This window comes from Phallusia mammillata, chromosome 7 (genome assembly GCF_965637545.1).
Source record: "Phallusia mammillata chromosome 7, kaPhaMamm4.hap1.1, whole genome shotgun sequence".
NCBI classification, from domain to species: Eukaryota; Metazoa; Chordata; class Ascidiacea; order Phlebobranchia; family Ascidiidae; genus Phallusia; species Phallusia mammillata.
The window spans coordinates 20,954,773-20,975,969 of NC_137258.1; the positions used below are offsets into that span (position 1 = coordinate 20,954,773).

The window sequence follows — 21,197 nt, forward strand, 5'->3', positions numbered from 1 at the left end:
ATCCAATTGGCTGCCGGCGAAACGAAAAAGGCAGGTGACAAAAAACAAAGGCTGCGGCAAGAAAGATGTCCCGAGTATGCGGCGAACGTTTCTCATGCGTAAAAAAGGCTGAGAGGTAGAGAAACTGACTGAGTGAAGTCACATAATTGCGTCTTTTGAGGTTAAATATTGGACTGACTTCAGCCACATTAAATTCGTCGTTGGCATAAAAGTCACCTATTGCTTTTGTACAATAGTTGTCATGAACTGTTTGTTGTTTTGGAGTGTGAGAACAATAACTTTTAGTGTTTGTCCAGTTTTAATGTGAATATATTTGAAAGATAACCGTTTGCTTAACTTGCAACTTGCAAGGCTTCTACCATAATAATACAAAGTACATGAATATGCAGATAGCAGACCATGGTTGAATGGTTGGTTATATCAGATACATATTGCTAGATATGATTTGTAACTGATCATAGAGAAAGTAACACAAAAATAGTAGTCTGGTTAATTATCATTTTTTTTTGTATGAGTTGTGTTTTTATTGAAAAAGTCTCTGTTGCTAAAGCAGTTTACAGTTTGCCTGTACTAACAAAAACATTCAGGAGTTATGACTATAATGGCAGTTTTGCACTGAATAATGGTTCATCATAAATCTCTTGTCACTGCCTGCAGACCACACCAAGATTTTGTTGTGTTTTGTTAGGAAGTGGCTTGTACAAAGTGGTGGAGTTAATTGCTGCTTACAAAACTCATAAACATGTTTACAGCAAAGTTAATGTTGCATCAAATAAAGTTTTAGAAGTTGGTACCATAAAAGTATAATCAATATGTGTACATTATATTATTGAACATTTGCATGTGTTGTGACCTTTTCTTTCTGTTTTTAGTTTGTGTGCAATGTAACTAAAAGATTATACAATAGCACTGAAGTAAAACTAAGCCAGCCAAGATGAATATGGTGTACAAAAGTCTGGGATATATAAAGCAATGGTATAACCAAGTCAACCCAGCAACACTTACAGGTTCGGAGATGTTTTTCATGGACACAACATTAAAGACTTTGTGATTTTATTAAAAATTGTTTTAGATTTAACTAGTGGGATATAGTTGCTAATGTTCTAATAATCACAGTTGTACTATGTCTGTGCCACAAGAAAGATTTATGGGGTCTCTTTTGTCTATCATTTCTCTTTATTCTTAACTCTTGGTTTAATATGAAAAAACAAACTTTTTGCATTTCTAATTAGAAAGCTATTGATATTAAATACTAAATCTGATTATACAAGCTTTGTACAAGAGAACACAGTTTTTGTGGCAGTAAAAATGACATTGTTTTAATTTTGCCGTAGGTGCAATTGACATTCTGGTCGTAGAGCAGCCTGATGGTTCACTGGTAGCTTCACCATTCCATGTACGATTTGGAAAGCTTGGAGTTCTTCGTGCCAAAGAGAAAATGGTGGGCTTCTAAACTCTGTTTAATTAAGTATCGAATGCAAAGTCATTGAACAAACAAACGGTCGGTAAAACTTGTTTGTATGAATAATGTAGTCTGGTATATACATAACTGATGTATCATAGCCTACATATTAGACATGCTTGCTATTTCTTTGTTGCACCATGTTGTGTAATACAGTACTACAGAACAATGCATTTTTTACTTTCTTACTTGGGTTGTTCATTAATAATGTTTTGTAAATTTTTCTAGTTGTTTTGTTCATGCTTTCTACTAGTTTGTCCTTTGGAATGTGAAAATGTCCAATAATACATTTACCAATTTGCATGTACGTGTACGATGGGGCTCATTTGTTTTTGTTTGCAAATGTTGTATACAATCATTTGTTTAGTAGGACATTGAGTACTTAAACTGGCAACATATAAATAGGAAAGTCACCGTTTGTGGTCATAAAGAATTTTGGGTTTTAACTACTGTTGTTTCACATCTGCTATTTGTAGGTAAACATTCACATAAATGATGAAAAGATCAGAGAATTACACATGAAACTTGGAGATCAAGGTGAGGCATTCTTTCTTGAGGAGTTTGACGGTGAAGAAGCGATTCCACTTCGGTTAATTACATCCCCACTTCCATCAAGACCTTCTACACCAACTGATGAACCACCAAATGTTTTGTAAGTTACTCACTTTTTATTAAACATTGTCAAAATACAGTAAACCTCTTTTTAATCTGGACCTGTCTGGACCGAAAAATTCGTTCAAATAAAGTGAAGATCTGGATTACCCGATGTCCATTAGTTAAAGCCTTCCCACATTACAAATCGTTTGTACCTTAAATTTTTTACCCTAAAATAACCATGTGTAGTTGATTGTAAAGTCAAACAGTTTTACTTTTTGGCTTGTATAGACTGTTACTTGAACAAATGCGGGGTTGGTTCTTTGATTCTTATCAGAGCAACCATTGTTTTTTTGGAACAAGGCTCTAATGTATGTTGTGCACCTTGTTTAACTTTGCTTTTAGGCATTTGTTCTTGCTTTGCCAGCTTAAAGACTATGCTTAAAAAGCATTTCTTTTTCATAGAACAACGCCATTTGACTTTTGCCTTTTCCACGTAGTGATTTAAGTGACAGGATTTATGCTGCAAAAACTGGCTAAGCCCTCTTAAACAGACCTCAGCAACACGCCAATACACGCACTTATCGTGCCATTGACCACACGAGTACCGGCTTCTTGCTTTCGTCAAACAAGCCTTGAGCAACTACGGTGCCCTTTCTTTTTGCAAATGCGCGTACTTCTGTGTAACACAGTAGATTTTCAGTTGTGGAATCTTTTTGGCTCGGTGGTGAGCTTTTGTAAGAAATGGAATGTAAAATGTGGAGACAATGTTTTTAAAAATCGGGAGTAGTCCCTACTTGTTTTGTATTTTCTGGATTAGAAGGAAAAAGACTGGCTAATTAATTCCATCTTACCACATTGAAACCTTATTCTCTAGCTACATGTTCTCTTAAACCGCCCTTTACAATGCCACAAAAACGACCCTTATTTTACCAAATAGCACCGGTTGCGCGACATGGCGACCTGATTTGATGACCTTGCATTTTGCAAAGCGCTTTTGCGGCAAAACGGCGACCAGATATCAGAAATCGTTGCTTCCCGGGTGGTACGAGCGAAGCGCCACTCGCTATGACCTGAAGTTACCTATGGCCTAGTTGACGTGATTGGTTGACTAAATGGGCGTTAGCGCTGACTGTCAGTTTTCGATGGTTGTTTATCGCAAATTTTGCGGTTTTTAGTTCGCAGTGTTTTGCAAAATTAAGTAATGCTAGTTTACTCTAGACTTGGTTTTCGAGCGCACAATAAACGTTATCTTAAATCCAGCCTAGACCTTTAACTGGTCATTTGACTGAAAACACACTGTCGTAAATTTGAACTGATATTATTGTGTGTGTTCAAGAGGTGTTTTTTTGCGTTTCTATTTAAACTAACGCTGCTTTTAAACGAAAAATGAAAGCACAGCACTAAAATGTTATGGTATTTGGCAAACACTGACTGTTTGGTGTTAAAAGCAATGACGTGATGATATGAGTCATAGTTTGTCAAGCTGTGGTAAAACTGCTATGGTGCAACAATCGTATGTTTCTGTTGCGTGGAAGTTAATACGTCTACGTGGTAATTGCGTCTTCAAATGCCAGCGGCGCCCGAATTGACAAAAGTTGACAAATGCAGTAAAACGACAGTTTCGCTGTTCCTGTGTTTGTTTACTGCAATGCTAGCTAAAATTATTGTGTAGTACCTTGACACATTTTACCAGTTTACCACTACACTAAACAACAAATATATACCATTTAATGTTACTCAAAACAAACTGGAGTTTGGTATAGGTCGAAACAGTGTGCACTGTCTGCAGCTTACTTACAATTCAAAGGGTGTCAATACCTTTGTCTCAAATTAATAATGGTTTTACATTGGCGATATTCAAGTTTACAAAACGTTCTTGTAAAATGTGCTTAAACTGCCCGTTGACACTAGGACTTGCCAATGCAACACATATTAAAATTTCGTTACAATTACCTGCACAAAACTTTAAGATTAGTCGTTGTACTGTGGTATTTCGGGTTTTGGGGTTTTTCTACCTACAATTAAAAAACTGTTATCGGAAACACAAGTTTTTTTCTGCTTAAGAATTACAAGAATTTTTGTTTTTGCCATGTCATGGACTTCTTAATTTAGAACTTTTTAGAACGGAAAACGTGTTCCCCGAATTTAAATCTTCAAAACAGAGCTGTTTGCCAAAATTTATGTGGGTCAAAAACAGTTGATGTGAAATAGTCAGATCACAACCTTTACTTCAAAACACTGCCGGTTGCTTTACATCGCCCCAAATTAACTCAATTTCCGTTCGAAATACGTCAAACATTTTTAAACTATCCCATGAAATTCCGTGTTTGGCCGTGCGTGTTAAAACTACGTGTCTGTACGGTCTAGTGAACACAAAAATGGCTGTATCCGGGAAATAACCTAGCTTTGTAGAGTTTTACGCGCCAAGCCGGTTTCCAGTGATGGCGCAACAAAGAAAAAGAATTTTTTCACTCTATTTTGTTTGTCGTAAATTTGTGGACATTTGTATGCGATAATTTCATGACGTAAAACTAATTTCCCCTTTGCAAAACAACCAGCAATTAGCGGCTTTAAAGTTGGACCTAATGTTAAGGTACACGCAATAATGATTCAAAGAGGGATAAATACGGCTATCCGCTCTGTAATTTTTAAATACCAGTGGGTTTCGAAAGGATTAATGTGTTTACATCACATATAACTTAGCGCAAAGGAACAAAGGTTTTGACTGAAATGAAACAATCTAGTACAGTGACAGTAACTTCGACTTTAAACCTTTTGGACAAAACAAACAAAACGAGATTGTATGAACCTGTGTATTGGTGTGTGTACAAAACACCAATACACAGGTTCATACAATCACGCTATTATTAATCATGATTAGTAAAAACTCCGCTTTGTGGTTTCGTGGTGCACCAACCGCGCCATTTTTTGACCTGCAGTAACCTAGCATGCGTAACCCCGGGACAGTGTCCTAAAATTTTGGAGCTAAGGCAATTATCGTGTCACCCTCAAAACGGGCATTGGAAGTCGCTTTTACAACAAAATGAATGAAATGCGTCTATAAATCCTTTCTAAACTGGTTACAAGCACAGTTTTGATTGCTTGAAACAGTGTCCTAAAGTTTTGCAACGTTAAACAAGTTTATTGTGTATTAAAGCGAGCACACCAATTCAGACAAAAACATACTTGGGTCTGTTGGTCTTTAAAAATCTAGGCAACGCCCTGCCATGTCAGACTGTTTCAACTATCTTTGACAAACATTAGTTATTGCGCTTGATACACAAAGAGTACACAGCCGATGTTTACCTGCCCTGATAACACCTTGCGTTGAATGTCAGCGCCCAAAAATATGTGATGAGTCATCAAGTTTGCTTACGTCATACGCATTTTTTAAATTTCGCACTGGTTTGTGGATTATTGTTCAGGTTTGCTCGAGGGTTAAAAAATTCTCCGTACGTGACTTCGTTTAGGCTTCCCGTTTGCTATGGTGTGAACTATATCACGTTTTGATATCAGGTCGGGTAACCTTAGGTCACTCAGTCATGTGATGACACGCATGAGTGGTCCTTGGAGATGCTATTTACGAAACTATTATGGTTATTATATGGTACACAGTAACACTATTTTAGGTGTTAAAAGTACACAATATCATTATTGTGAAGTATCAAAACATGCATATTTATTTTATATTTACAAATTTTTGCCGTGCCCTTATTGGTAAAAGTACCCACTGTTTAATAAGTTCATGATTCTTCTGTTTTATAAAATTCAAAATCTGTCCTTCCTGGAAGGTTACCCTGTAAAATTTCATCTCAAAGCATGTGTTGTTGCAATTGCATGTATTGGTGTCCATGAGTTTACAAATGCTAATAAACTTTTCAAAATATACCCTTCTAGTTAATTTGTTTATTTTTCAGCGACAACGATTTACAAGCTGCTATGCAAAATGTGAGCGAAAGTGGTAAACGTCGCAAGAGGAAGAAGCGCAAACGCCGGAGCTTCATTGCTTCAAACAACAACTCTATTCTAGAAGACAACAAGCCGGGATCTAGCTCTGAAACAGAGGAAGATCTCGTCAGTAACAACATCTCCGCAGAGATGAGGACCCCACCAGAAGAACACAGTGATATGATAAGAAGTATGAGCTTAAACTCAAACGACAGTTACCAGTAAGTTGAAAATAATTATGTTTTAATGTAATGAGTCAAAGTATTGACGTCGGTGTAAATGCAAAACAAGAAGTTATAGTTGCATTCTGAAAGACTTTTTTTTTCGAATTTTGCAACCAAAAATGTTCCATATTCCTAACAATGCAGCATTTGATCATAGATTTTTGTGTAGTTAATGTACATTGTTTGTTTTTATAGTACTAATGTATATAGGTGAATCAATTTTTATATTTTTTTTGAAAATTCAATAATTTTTTGTGTTTTGTGGGGTGTACAATATGTTGTTGTGAAAAGAGTGAAAAAGAATGTCTAATATTTTCATCTCAACAACCAGAATAATTTCTCAATATGTTAGAACTGTTTTTCAACACAACCAAACACTAAAATATTTTTTTTTAATTAAACCTGATTGAAGGTACATATTCTCTCATGCTAAAAATATTATCTGTGAAACTTAACCTAAGGATAAAACGCCATACTTCTACAAATAAATTTGGCTATCATATTTTTAGATATTATCACTATGCAAAATTTCTCTGAAAATAAATGTCTTAAATTAGGATTCTTTTAGCTTTTGAAAAATCTTTTAAAACTCATTTTTTCTTTACTTTTCTATTCTTTCTTTTTTACTTCTTTGCAAACAAACAGGCTGGCTAGTTCTTGTGTGCCAACACTTCGCATCACAAAATCTACAAGCCATGACTCACTAAGCGACGGTAGTCTCTCTCTGTCTGAGAGCTGGTCAAGGTACACCTGCATATTTGATGCAGATTGAGTGAAAATATTGCTTGAAGCTGAATGACCTTTTCTTCTTGATTAAATCTAATTTTATCACCTAAAAATCATGCTACTACTGAAATTTTGAAATCATAACTGTCTTAAAAATATTGAACAGAAGCTAGAACCATTGGATATTGGTTTTAGCTGTCCAAATAATGACTGAGAATTGTCAAATTTTATAGTTTTGGTTGAGTTCTAATTTTTTGGTTATATGTGCCAAATATGTTAAGTAATATGTTTAAATGTAAAAGCATTAATAATCCAATCATTTTCTTCCAAAAGAGTAATATTTGGAATTATTGTGTTAGATTTTTTTATTTACTGTATATTTTGAAAAGTTTTTTTTTATGCCTAATTATTGTATTAGGCAAGAAAACAACTTTTATAAGGAAATTATTACATTTTTTCTGTTTACAATGCATGTTTACAATTTCAAAGTTTGGGTTATGCATAAAAGTTAAATTTATTTAAACATAAGTCCTCTATTTTAATAGGATGTGAACTATTTTGGACTTTGCAATGAAAATGCCATTATTGAAAGCAATATAGTTGTTTAACAAAAGCAAATTAATTTAATGTATCCATTAGTTAGCCTTTATAATCTGATTTAGCCTTTAAATGTGTTCAATTATAATGTTTTAAAGACGAGATTATCTAATTTACTTTTTAAACCGAGTACTTAATATACATAACCAACTTCTAGCTTGGGTTTAACAACCTAGTTTATAGAGATAAAGCTGTATTAATCCCTTTGGTTTAGTTTGATTGAACAATAATGTTGTTTATCATTGCTGTGAATTGCATGCTAATTAATCATCCTTTTTTTCTCTTTTATTTTGACATCACAGAAAATAATTGTGCGTAGATTTTTATTTTGTTTTTTTCAAAAATGTTTCTTATTGCAAAACTAGAAATATTTGTTAATTGCAGAACTGTTTAAAACTTTAAAGAAATATTGCCGTAGTTTGACCTTTAGTAACCTTTTCAGTGACGTCGAAGGGGCGGAGTTTTCTTCGATACGATGCGTCCAATCAGACAGCGAGTTGCCGATGATGGACAAGTGGGTTTTTCCTTTGTTCCTTGCATAATGTTTGTTTTGTTTCGTGTTTCTAAAACCGGTGCTAATATGTAGGTTTTGGGTTTTGCGCAAATGCCGCCATTCAAATTCATATCACTAAACTCGGCAATTTTCTGTCATTTAAAAATAGGAAATTTCGGAACACCTTGAAATTCAAAAACACTGAGAATTCATAACAACATTTTGAACTCGTACGGCCTCCGTGGGCATGTAAACAACACAATGGAAATGTTTGTATTATTCCAATGAAAAAACCAACATCGTGGTTATATCCTTTACATGCCCTTGTATAATGCCATTTACAATGCTGTGTGAAATGTATATGACATATGTAACAACCTCACCTTGCTTGATCGCGTTTGACCCTTTCTAACGTGCTGCTGTTTGCAACATATCTAGTGGCTGGTTTAACCGTTAAGCAACATGCGTACGTTCTTTTAAAGGAAATAAAGTATAGATAATCAACCCCCACAGTCGCAGTTTTCCGGTGGTTACTGTTCTCAACATATGTAATCCGAGGGTTTTATACGCCGGACTTTGGATTATTTAACGGCAATATGTCTCCCCATATGTGTTTTTTGATTGATTGTAGCCTTTTTGCCCGATCAGCTAATTATCATACACATATCAAAACGCACCTATACACCAATACCAAAAATATGTTTGGTGTTAACCGACGAACAGTCTTTCTTAAACTTTTTTACCTTAGTGTGCAACCAAAAAATATATTTTCAAATACACTAGAAAAAAAATCGTCAATAAATTTGGGGATCACAAGTAACTTTTTCGTTATCTTGCGGGCACACCTTGCTATAGGCTACCTTCCAGGGCGCACCATTGAAAAACCACTACATACCTTAAAGTCAAATAAAACTTATCTTGTTTTCATATTCAGCAGTCCAACTGGGCTCAATATGCACCAAAGTCCATTCAGCGACTCTGAAGCCTTAGACCCTCGCCATCAAAGGGGAGTTATGTGGGGTTGGGGGCAACTTCCTGCGAGGAATGGAGGTAACTTGGCATTGCATACCTCTACCGTGTTTTTAGGCCTTTTCTCTGATGTCTGTATGTGTATGTGTCTGTTTTTATTGTGTGTTTGAGGTATGAAGTATGTGCTTGTAAGCTTGCGTTGCGGTTTTAATTGACCCTTGACCCCTAATAGGACGAGATTCATCTTCGTCGGATGAGCCTATCGATCTCAAAGACGAAGTTGACACGTTCAACCAATCCTACTTCAGGTAAATTTGCCACTTGCCATTGGATCATAGATAATAACGTTCAGTACACTTAAAACAGTCCGTGTTTTCGTTTTGCAATGTCATATATATAATATCGATTTCGCCGATTTAATACCACCCTCAATTCTTATTCAAATAGAATCATATATTTTTAGGATTATAGATAAAAATTTGGCATTGTTACTTTTTGCGCAGGACTGTTCAAGTTTCTGGCGTTGATTCCGTCGTTGTTGAAAACGAAGTTGAAGTCAATGCACAGAAAACGCGAAGTAAGTAGTTCGCGTTGCTTCGTTTTTAAATGATTTTAATTGCAACCCAGTGATGAAAATGGTCTTGTCAAAACCGCACCAACAAAACGAACCAATTGTAAATCTCAAAGATGAAAAATACAGCAAACCTCGGTTAAACTGGATTCGATCAATCTCGATTTTCGCTAAATTCAGACAAAACTTTAGGTACAAATGAAGGCTTTAACTAATCGACGCTGGTCAATCCGAATCATAGCCTGATCCGGACATTTTTTTGTCCAAACGGGTCCGGATTAACCAAGAATTTACTGTACATGTTTCTTGAAACATGCTAAAAATGATCTACTTTGTATGATTTGAAATTTTGGCTTTGGCAACTTCAAAACAACATAGTTTTAAGGAACACTATACGCGGACTTGAAAAGTAATTGCACTGATGATGACAACAGAGATTGTCGAAACGTCTGAACGATGTATTCTATATAGACCAGTACCTTGGCAGTAGTGTTTATGATTAAATAGTTTTAAAGTCATTAATTTTATAACCTCATTTAAGATCCTTCAACAAATTCAACCAAATCACAACCAGGAACACGTCAACGTAAAGACACGGACGGTTTATATTTGGATGACGTTCTCAGCCTTGAACCTTCACAAGCCAACTTGTATCTACAGGTAAAAGTGCAAAATCCTTTTTTTTGTTAAGACCTTTTTTTCAATCGTTCTGCACGTACAACTAGTTTCACAACATTACAAGTAGATTCTGTTTTATCTTTCTCATGGCACCTACCTTCATACCGATTCTTTTTGTTGACTACTGTTATGTCAGATTTGTAAGTCGGGCCGGGTTCGGGCTTAGGTTTCTTAAAAAAAACGATTCGGGCCTGCTTTTACACTCTGTGTCAGTATTTTTGTTGAATAACTAGCTGAGACAGTTGCTGGACCCCACTTAATGCCCAACGGCCCTAAAACGCCTTGTTTAAGAATAATTTTCCATTATGGTCTATTATTTGTTTGTTTTGATATTTTCTGAGTCTTCAATGTATAGGCCTGTCAATCAAACTTTCAGGCCTAAACGGACTTCTCAAAAATTCGGGTTCGGGCTCCAATTTCAGGCCCGTTTAACTCTGTGGTATACCGTGGTATACCATGCCATGACCCAGGGTTGTAAGTCGGATTAGGCTTGGGCATACTGATGTAACTGACTCAATTAGCCCATATGCTAACACTGACAAAATATTACCAAAAATTTTGCAGCAAACTAGCCACCTCCCAAGCAACGCAGTCGCCCAAGTAGATGGGATCGAACGGGCAGTAAGTCCAGGTGGAAGTGATATAGACAGTGGGACTGATTGCCAGATTCAAGATGACAATAGGTAAGTGATAGAGAAAACAGACGCTAAAGTTTCTACAATAAAGGCACTGCTGCATATTACCGTTGATTTGCTCAGTTACGCAGTGCACAGTTTTTAAATGTAAATACTTATGCTATTGCAATGGGTAAAAAACACTGTTAAACTCCTTGTAATATTTTCATTGTCGCTTATAATTGGTCTTATTTTGCATTGTTTAACGGAGTGGCTTTTAACCTATTTTGTCCCCGTGTCAATCAAGTTTTCGTGATATTTTTGTACCTCTCCTCAACAATAACTGACAGTGGTAAATCGAATTGTAGTAATTGACATGAAATCTAAGTAAAACTGATATTTTTTTTTCATTCGAGTGGTGGTTTGTGTATGTAATTTCATGAATATTCAAAAGCATTTTTTAAGACTGTTTTTGGTATTGGATGTTTCGTACTTAAAGGGACACTCGTACACCTTATTAAGCACCCCTAATCTAGCATTTAGAATTTAAGAAACTTGTCATATGTTCATATGTTTGAATCCGTTGCATAAATTGCAATGCGTATTCGAAATTAGAATAACTAAATTTCCAACATCCAGTTGCTTAATAATTTCCGTTGTAAATTTACTTTAATATTTTATAGCAGTGAAGGTATGGAAGACCAACGTGACGTCACTATATCCTTGTGTGGATTCGGTTCCGGATCCGGAGCGGGTAGTGTGGATCCGGGTAAGCAGATAAAATATAGGTACCGAACAAGAAAAAGTTATCCTCGACAAAAACCTGCTTATTATTAGATTCAATTGCTTTTGTGACTGTTTGTTAATTTTACTTATGTTGCTATTGAAGACAGCGCACGTTACTTAGTTGTTCTTTTTAAGTTGTCCATGTTTATTCTTTGCTTTTAATTGCGCCGTTAAGCTATAAAAACCTTGTGTGGAAAAACGGTTTAGATATAAATTACCACGAAGCTGACAAATGCAGCATACAAGGCAGACAACGGTGCTTGCTGTGATTCGACTTTCGACGGGTTCACCGCTACACCTGCGTAGCTCAATTGGTAGAGCGCGAGTCCCGGAAAGACTCTTTTCGTGGGTTCGAATCCCACCGCAGGCTATATTTTTCTCGGGTTCGGGCTTAAGTTCGAAAAACGGGCTTGATTCAGGCCAGACTTCACAACAAGCCTCATGTTGCAATTTTGCTAGCATTTCCCAATTCCACGGTAGTTTTGTAGCTTTCCAAGGTCTCTTACGTCACCAGCGGTGTATTAAGCTGTACCGGCTCCAGAAGTACGCGTTTTCCATCTTCTAACGCATTTAAAACAACAGTCATTTTTGTTCTTGGACCCTTTCGAACACTAGTTTCGTATGTTGGAAGGGCCTGAGTATGCAAAATTTAATGCTCGGGTCAGTTTGTGCAAGTGACCGGCCGACCACCGAGCATCAAAAACAGCGATGCTCGGTACCGAGTAGCACGGAATCTGGATACGCTCGGCCCATCCCTAATCAAGAACATTTATATTTTTTAGTAAAGTTCGCGGAGAAACAGATAAGCTATGAATCCTTCGTACGCGATCCTTTGCCAATTATCAACGATCCCAACCTGGTTATCAGATTAGGGGAATCCCGGTATTTGACATGGCAGTCTGCAGCCCCAGTCATTATGTCTTTGGCCGTCTTCCGAAGACCCTTGACGACTGTAAGTATGAATGCAATTTAACTGATGTGTCCTAGGGACAAACAAATACAAAATATAAGTTCTAAAGGTATTTTTCACAAAAATGTTATTTCAAAAGTGTTAATTTTGTAACTTTCTTAGGTTATCAATAACTTGTATATATTGTTGTATTTCAATGAGGTAATAATATTGGTTGACAAAAGCATCGCATGTTATTAGACATTTAACTTTTAAGAATGATATTTTTAAACTGCCCAAATGTGCCTTAAAGTATTATACTGGGTGATAAACAAACGTAAAAAGTTTAGTTGTAAACAATAAAACAATAAGCTATAGCTTTGCTTTTAACACAATGAAAAATTTTGTAAAACAAACAATGGCCGGGAAACTAGAATAACATTAGAAACTGGTCTCTAAAGCTTATGCGAAATGATCTGCTGTTTTTCCAATTAGCAAGAATTAAATACTTCTTTGGAAAAGCAAACAGTAGGCAGTTACATGTAGTTTTCTTGTAAGCAATTTCTTCCTGGTCAACTATACCTAACTATTAGTCCTACACTTCTATTCAGTGCCGCATGTATTTTGCACAGGACTGCTTGGAGAGGGTCGTACAGTCCACGCAACCGTCACAAACACACTCTCGTCTCATGGGATGGTTATGGCGACGTCCGAGCAGCAAAGCTGACGTTACCCGTAAGTAGAATGTAATTACAATTAAGAATGACCCGATTTAAGTACCCGGGTATTGGATATTGAGCGTACCGTTAAAAAAATCGAGCATCGAATAAAACGGTTTAAAAATTCTAGATTTCAAACAGTTAAACACCATTTTCTAATATTGACATATGCATATTGTTTTATGACATATTGTTTCGTAATATATGAAAAAAAAAAAGCTTTTTAAAAGTATAATTTTGAATAAGTATAGCAGTCAACTATAGTTACATGGAAATTTTAAGAACAATGTCTTAAACGTGGTAATTGCCTTAAATTGTCTGATATGCAAGTTTACACAAAAAATGTTTTTGTTAAGCATTTTTTGTCACATGTAATATCTTTATTCACATGAAGTAAGTTATTTCAAATTTTTTACTTAACATTTTACTTCATTGCGGCTATGGTTATTTGTATTATGCGCATGAGTTTGTCTGCTACCTGCATATTGCTTTGCATGTTTTGGTTTTGGAGACTGGCCTTACATCGATTCCGTTAAATTATTAATGAGACTGCTGGGAGTTATCGACCACTGTCATTTCGCAAGCCAGATAAAAGCCCCTGTTTATTTTCAAGCACCATAGAAACTTGTTTACTCTTTTTAGTGCATTAATAATACGGTAGTATTGTTGCACTTACGCAATGTTTTAATTCAAACCTGAAAATTACGTGACCCAAGGCCTAAATTAGCCATGTAGGTTGCTTTTGATAGCGCGAATGGCCATGCGCACATCAATCAGTGTTTAATTATTTGTAAGTACAGTTATATATCCAGTATGCTTCTATGTGTACTAGGGATGTGCCAAAACTGCAAATGTTCTGTTTGGTCGAGCACGCTCGGTGCATTATGACGTCACAAAAAAATCCCCTTTCTACGTTTTAGCTCTACAAGGCCTCTTACGTCACCGGCGGTGTTTTATTGAGCTGTACATGCCCATAAAGAACGTGTTTTTCCACCATCTAATACATTTAAAAAATCATTCGTTTTTGATCATAGACACCCTTTAGAACACTAGTTACGTATGTTAGCAGGGCGTGAATATGCAAATTTAACGCTCGGGTCAGTTTGTGCAGCTGCTCGGCCGACCACCGCTCGGTACCGAGTACCCATCCCTAATGTGTACACATATCAACCATTTCGTAAACAATGATTTCGATCTAAATTGGGGCTTAAAATTGCAGGCATGATTTGTTATAAATTTCTGGTGCAGAACATTTCCACAGCAATAGGGCAGTATGCCGCAGGGGTATTGTTCCTTTTTCAAGCGATCAATACAGCATTTCATATCCAGTAATCAAATTAATTCTTTTACCAAACACGACCTTTGAAAATACTGATTTTGATCCCTGTGTGCATAGTTGCGTGGTGTTGTTATTTCGCTCTTTAGTGTATCGCGTCCTAATGGAGTTTAAACGTAAATAAACAATAAATTAGGTGGAAGTTTGTTTAGCGTTTAGGATATTGCATACAAAGGAACTGACTGATTATTTAATTTTTTTATTATGTTGTTTTTACTGTTTTAAAACCACCTTATAAATTTATGGAAAAGTTTGGTTCTCTTTGGTCAAAAAATAATACCACGTAGTTATACGCGTTATAAATCTTTCAGTTTTTCATGTTAATCTGACCTTCTTACGTAAATCGCACAATAGAGCAAAAATGCTCTATTTCAAAACGTGGCTATTGTTTTGTACATGCTTAAAAAATAAATCGTTTTTAATCCAATACATTTTCCGATTTGTCTAAACCTCGTAAATAACAATGATTTTATTATTACGTCACAGAGACCGATTCGACCTCAGCTCCTCAATCGCCGACCAAATTTCCTGAACCAGTTACTAAGCAACACACGCCATTGGGTAAGTCCTTCTCGGTGGCAACACCCGTCGTGAGCTCGACACCGCCATCCAGCGGACGCGACAGGCGACAAACGGAAAGCGACGCTGTGATGTCCACGGAGACGGAGGTCGCCAACATTATGGAGCCTAGCTTGAAAAGGTAAAAAAACTTTTTGTGAAACACTGGTGGTAAACACGGTACGCTGTGTGGTTGTTTAGAAATGCGTTTTCCGAAAAACGCGTCACTTCCGCATCGCATAATGATCTCATTTCCGGCCACACGCCGCATCCGCAAACACTAGATCCTCGGAGGCTTTTAATAGTTTCGTGTTTGCCTTTATACTATTAATGCAACTGTTCTTAAACAGATTAATCGTTTGTTTTGTACATCAGTGGTTTCCAACCTTTATCGACGAATTCCTTACTTAACAATTCAAAAGGTTTTCATTGCTCCCCAACAGACTATGTATGGGTGCTAAACCATACAAAGATTATTCAAAATTGGGTGTTTTATATAGTTTACAGGTTATTAGGGATGCGCCGAGCCGAGCCAGAACCCGAGTACTCGGTACCGAGCATCGCTATTTTTGATGCTCGGTGCTCGGTCGAGCAGTTGCACAAACTGACCCGAGCATTAAATTTGCATATTCATGCCCTGTTAACATACGTAACTAGTGTTCGAAAGGGTGTCTATGAACAAAAACAAATGATTTTTCAAATGTATTAGATTGTGGAAAAACGTGTACTTCTGAGGCCTGTACAGCTTAAAACACCGCTTGTGACGTAAGAGGCCTTGTAGAGCTAAAACGTAGAAAGGGGATTTTTGTGACGTCATAATGCACCGAGCGTGCTCGGCCGAGCACCGAGCATTAACGTGAGATGCTCGGTGCTCGACCAAACAGAACATTTGCAATTTTGGCACATCCCTACAGGTTATATTCCAAAAGCTAGGTGACTATTTACAAACCACATGTAAAAATTGAAATTAATTTCCTCCCCTGTTGGGAACCACTGGTTTTACAATTAAGCAGGGCCGCTATGTTTGCTGGTAACCTGACGCTTACGTTGTTGGCTTTCTGATCTTAGCAGTTCGCGATGGTGAATGGTCAGCCATGGTAACATCGAATTTCGCCTTTCTTAGGTCCCATTCAGCACGCGAAATTTTCCCACAAAGTGACTCCCAACATTTGACTGTGAAGACATCTACCAGCAGTCACAGTGGCAAGACCATGCGCAAAACCACCCGTCTAGCTTCAGACCAACTGGTAAGCTCTATTACTGTTTTATATTAGCAAAATCGTGTATTTTGGTCGAAGTTAAGGTGTTCCATGAGTCATAAGACGATAACAACTACGCTTGTTAAAGCAATGCGGTATTGTTCTTAAACTTATTCAAATAGAACATGAAATTGTGCAGTTGTATATGCAGTGAACCTCGGTTAATCCGGACCCGTTTGGACCAAATAAATTGTCCGCGGACTTTGCGAAGATCCGGATCAACCGATGTCGATAAGTTCAAGCCTTACCACATTTCAAATCATTTGTACCTTAAGTTTTGTACGGATTAGGCGAAGATCTAGAATCTAGATCATGGGTTCCCAACCTTTTTACGATCTCGTACCACTTGGAAGCTCTGTACTACCACGCGTACCACTTCTTGCAGAACAACTAATTTGATCAAATCATATTTTATTCAGAAGAATAATATTGGCCTACTAAACTAACACTAAAGCACCACAACTGAATTGAATGAGATTTTTGTTTTTGTTTACTGTAAACAAAATATAAAGTTGTGAAACCAGGCTTTTGTGGAAAAAAACGGAAGCTACTCGCTTACCACCTGAAAAACCTTCGCGTACCACAGGTTGGGAACCCCTGATCCAGATTAACCAAATTCGGTTTAACGGAGGTTTACTGTATTTTACATTTTTATGGGCAAAGCAAAGACCTGATTTAAGCACATATAACTTATACATACCAGTATAAGTGAAAAAAACTACTACACCATTTGCTTTTATTTCAGAAAAAGCTACGGCTTGAAGAGGGCTCCAACACAATTACGTTCAGTGTTACAACACAATACCAGGGTACAACCCGTTGCTCGGCAACAGTTTTTCTATGGAAATGGTCGGACAAGCTGGTGGTGTCTGACATAGATGGCACCATCACAAAATCGGACGTGTTTGGTCAAATTTTACCCGTGGTAGGCAAGGACTGGACACAAGGTGGCGTAGCACAGCTGTACCAGAACATCAGCAGGTAGGGGTTTCAATCTCTTGGATGCTTTTTATCATTTTTTGTGATTACATGCAATATTTGGATTGGATTGTCTACAGTCAGGGTTGCCATCGACATGGACCCCAAAATAAGGACAACCAAAAAATATTTTTTTATGTGAAACTAAACAAACATTTTTTGAAGAAATCTTTGCACTTCTACAAGCCATGACATATCACATGTCATATTTTTTTTTCATATTTTCTTTTCATATTTTCTTTTATGATGTCACAAAATCACGACCCAAACGTGTTTTTGTATGTTGCACAACACCAAATGCTAGAGAAAAAATATTTTGTAATTGTTGAAAATAAGACAAAATAAGGAAGTCAAAAACAAGAAATAAGGCCTATAGGCTACAGTTTTTTAAAACGTTGCCTTTAAAAACAAGGACAAATCTTAGAAATAAGGACGGTATGGCAACCCCTCTGTAATAAACATGAGTTTTTTGCCTTAATTTGTTAGACTTGAAGTTGAATGCGAAAAATTTACATAAATGATTTGTTTTCAACAGCAATGGCTACAAGTTTATATATGTGTCATCGCGAGCCATCGGTCAGGCGTCTATGACAAAGGGATACCTCAACTGGATTAACCAACAGGGCGTTTCCCTACCCCCAGGACCCCTCCTTTTATCACCCACGTCTCTAATGATGGCTTTCCGAAGGTAAGATTAGTGGGGAAAAGTGTTTTTTTACAATTGTTTTTTAGCTATGTAACTATCTTATGATTGTGCTTTCAGGGAGGTGATTGAGAAAAAGCCGGAGAAATTCAAGATTGAATGCTTGAAAGACATTAAGGCGTTGTTTCCAGAAAATCCCTTTGTAGCTGGATTTGGCAACAAAACCAATGTAAGTGAAAAGTAAACTGCACAACTATAGTGGTTTGCACTGTAATTTCAAACTGTTTGCATTTTAACGATTTGGCGGAGACAGGGTATTGGTATCGATCAGCTAAATTGTTTTGTTTCTTTTTTTGCAAACTTATTCTTGGCGCTTGAGCAAAACTTGGTAAAGGTGACATGAGAATGGTCCAACAAGGTTTAACAGTGTACATCTATTTTCACATAAGCTCTGGTCACCAATTCATTGCTACATCATACTAGCACACACACTTAAACAGACAATATATTGTTTGCTTGAACAATTAGTTTTGCCCCACACTTTTAACAACTTAATTTTCTACAAAACCATTGTGCACTGTTATGCAATATGCTTTGTTTCACGTAGTAGAATATTAATAGAATATGTTCTTTGCCTTATTAAAGTGAATCATACTGTAACCTCTATTTTTATTAAAACTGCTTGAAGCCAACTTTAGACAATGCCTTTTTCTTGCAGGATGTGTCAGCGTACACAGCTGTGGGCGTTCCGACTAATCGAATGTTTACAATCAACCACCGAGGGGAACTAAAGCATGAGACCTTACCAACCTACACCACCTCGTAAGTGATACAGGCAAACAATTAGTTAAAATGTTTGATTCCAGTATTGGCATAAATTCTACTTTGGTCCTTGAGATTTTATGAAGATCTTTTCAGTAGCACTAAAATTTTTTGTTTAAATAAAATTTTGTAGTTAACCTCAATATGTTTGTTTGTTTCATTTTTATTCTTGGGGCTGAGCAATGCTTAACTGTGATAAACTCAATATGAGTTTAACCTATAAGGTTCCTCTGGATTGAAGCAATGCCACAAGTTTCTTGCTTTGGGAGAAGCAAGTGGCTGACATAGGATTATAACCCACTACCTTGTGAACACAAAGTGGTTGCTGTCACCGCTTATGTACATTGACAATTTGATGTATCAATCATGCAATATCATTACTCAACACCATAGCAAGTTGCATTAAGTTCACAAAATAAAAACTAACAACAAGTACAGTAGGGCTTGTACAAAGTGACTTGTACAGTAAGGCTTGGAAATTCACTGGTTAAATACACTAAGTGACAACTGCTATTGGTCATCCATATGAAACCAACAGAAGCACACAGACAAATGATATTACCACAGGCACTTTAAGTTGCAAAAAAGCATTGTTTGGCTTGTTTTAGGTATTCTGGTCTTGGCGAGCTGGTGGACAACTTTTTTCCATCTATGCACAAAGAACAGGATTTCACTGATGCTCACGATTACAGTGATTTTACATTTTGGAGGGAAGATGTTATTGCATTTGATGAAGATTTTGACCAGTTTAACTTGGCTTGATAACTTAACCATGCTTAACTTTGTGTGTGTAGTTACAGCAACAGAAGGTGTAAAAAACTTGCCCAATCATTTGTGATTATTATGTGACTGCGTAAAGAGGGTTGGCATGTGTTGTTTTTGTTTAAAAAACTACCTGTATAGTATTTAGTGTGGTTTAGAAAATGCTTTCTAATTTACACTTCTTGTAAAAAAACGTTTCCAAAAAGTTTGTTTCAGAAACATAAAACAACAAAAAATGTTGTACAAAATAATGTTTTGTGTTTCACACTGCTTTTATGACCTCACATAATCAAGTCTTTTAGGCACATAGTGTTTTATTTGTTTTTGTTCTTTACTTCCTAGTTGATAAAATACAATTTGCCACTGTTAATTTCTGTTGTGACTGACAAGTTTCAATTAAATGTGAATGTGTTGCATAATAAGCTACAGTGTGTGAGCGATTTTTGTGTTTTTGTGGGTAACCGTATCCCTTTGTACATACGCCCTTTACAAATTGTCCTGTCTTATAGTGTATGTCTCCTAATAAGTGCCAGCATATGAAATACCACTATGTGGAGCAAAACATATGCAAAAAACAAACCTCAAATTAGCAAATTTTCAGGCCTGAATTAGTGCATTAGTGAAAAAATTATGTGTTGTGTATATATCAATGCATGATTTTCACTGAACTCCATGAACTTTAGGGTTCGGTTTTGGTGCACCTTTCGTGAGGAACATTGTTCCATAAAAGTGCTAGGAAATTTTTTGGATGTAAATTAGAACATTCCGTTTTACATGACTCGCAAATTACAACTGTTGCATGACTTTGTGTTATAGCGCAAACAGTAGATCATTTTCCTTATTTAAAACAATGTAAATTTGTTGTCCTTTTTAGTTTAAATCCAACTAATAGCTTTTCGCAAGGTGCTGAATGACCCAGACCTGTGTTTGTGTGATGTGCCTTGCGATGTTGTGCATTCGTTTCCATTACTTACAAAGCATCCTATGTACAGTCTAATATCAAAACTTCGCTTATCACAAAAACAGTGTCAACACCATTCCTTACACTAACCTTACTTAACATTATCCTAACCAATATATGGGTCTATCCTAAACTGTGAAAAAATAACTCATACCCATATTTAAACAGGTTATCCAATAACAAACATGCACTTTTCTGGCTTTTTACAATCCATGTCTTTCCTCTTTCTTTTTAAGGCAGTTTCTCTATCCCATTTTGTTTGTTTGACTAAATGCTGCAGAACAATAAAACATGTGTGTTTTCGATTATATGTTTCTTTGTTTTGTCTGCATTGAGACCAGATATATATTTGTCATCAGAAAGTATTATTTAGTGTGCTTCATTCAGGGTTGCAGACTCCCGAAGTTTTTTTAGGAGGAATTAGACTCATTTAATGCAAGGAGTTGCATGTTTTTTATTACATTTTTTTTCAAAAAAGGAGCAATTATACCTATTACTTGTGACAAGCCAGTGCATCTAAAATATACAGGATCGTTTGGTGCACCTTGATATTGCTAGGTGCACCTTTACCAAGTTATATGAATGTAACACCAAGCGATATAACG

At 36.5% G+C, this 21,197-nt stretch overlaps 1 protein-coding gene across 3 annotated transcripts; it reads left to right on the forward strand.

Annotated features, from left to right (window-relative positions):
- Window positions 1–842: 842 nt before the first annotated feature.
- On the forward strand, window positions 843–20,900 carry LOC145237715 (phosphatidate phosphatase LPIN1-like). 3 transcript variants are annotated; one of them, XM_080100681.1, is made up of 21 exons: window positions 843–1,007; window positions 1,335–1,441; window positions 1,939–2,114; window positions 5,977–6,228; window positions 6,877–6,975; window positions 7,997–8,068; window positions 8,982–9,097; window positions 9,249–9,324; window positions 9,520–9,593; window positions 10,129–10,247; window positions 10,830–10,948; window positions 11,566–11,648; window positions 12,448–12,617; window positions 13,187–13,289; window positions 15,096–15,309; window positions 16,291–16,414; window positions 17,172–17,407; window positions 17,940–18,092; window positions 18,168–18,276; window positions 18,766–18,869; window positions 19,478–20,900. In XM_080100681.1, the coding sequence occupies exons 1-21, from the start codon at window positions 935–937 to the stop codon at window positions 19,629–19,631; spliced, it is 2,733 nt and encodes a 910-aa protein (XP_079956807.1). In that variant the 5' UTR covers window positions 843–934; the 3' UTR covers window positions 19,632–20,900. The 3 variants fall into 3 exon arrangements, with proteins under 3 accessions (XP_079956807.1, XP_079956806.1, XP_079956808.1); XM_080100680.1 differs by having other exon boundaries at window positions 844–1,007; window positions 11,563–11,648; XM_080100682.1 differs by lacking the exon at window positions 6,877–6,975 and having other exon boundaries at window positions 844–1,007; window positions 11,563–11,648.
- The last annotated feature ends 297 nt before the right edge of the window (window positions 20,901–21,197 follow it).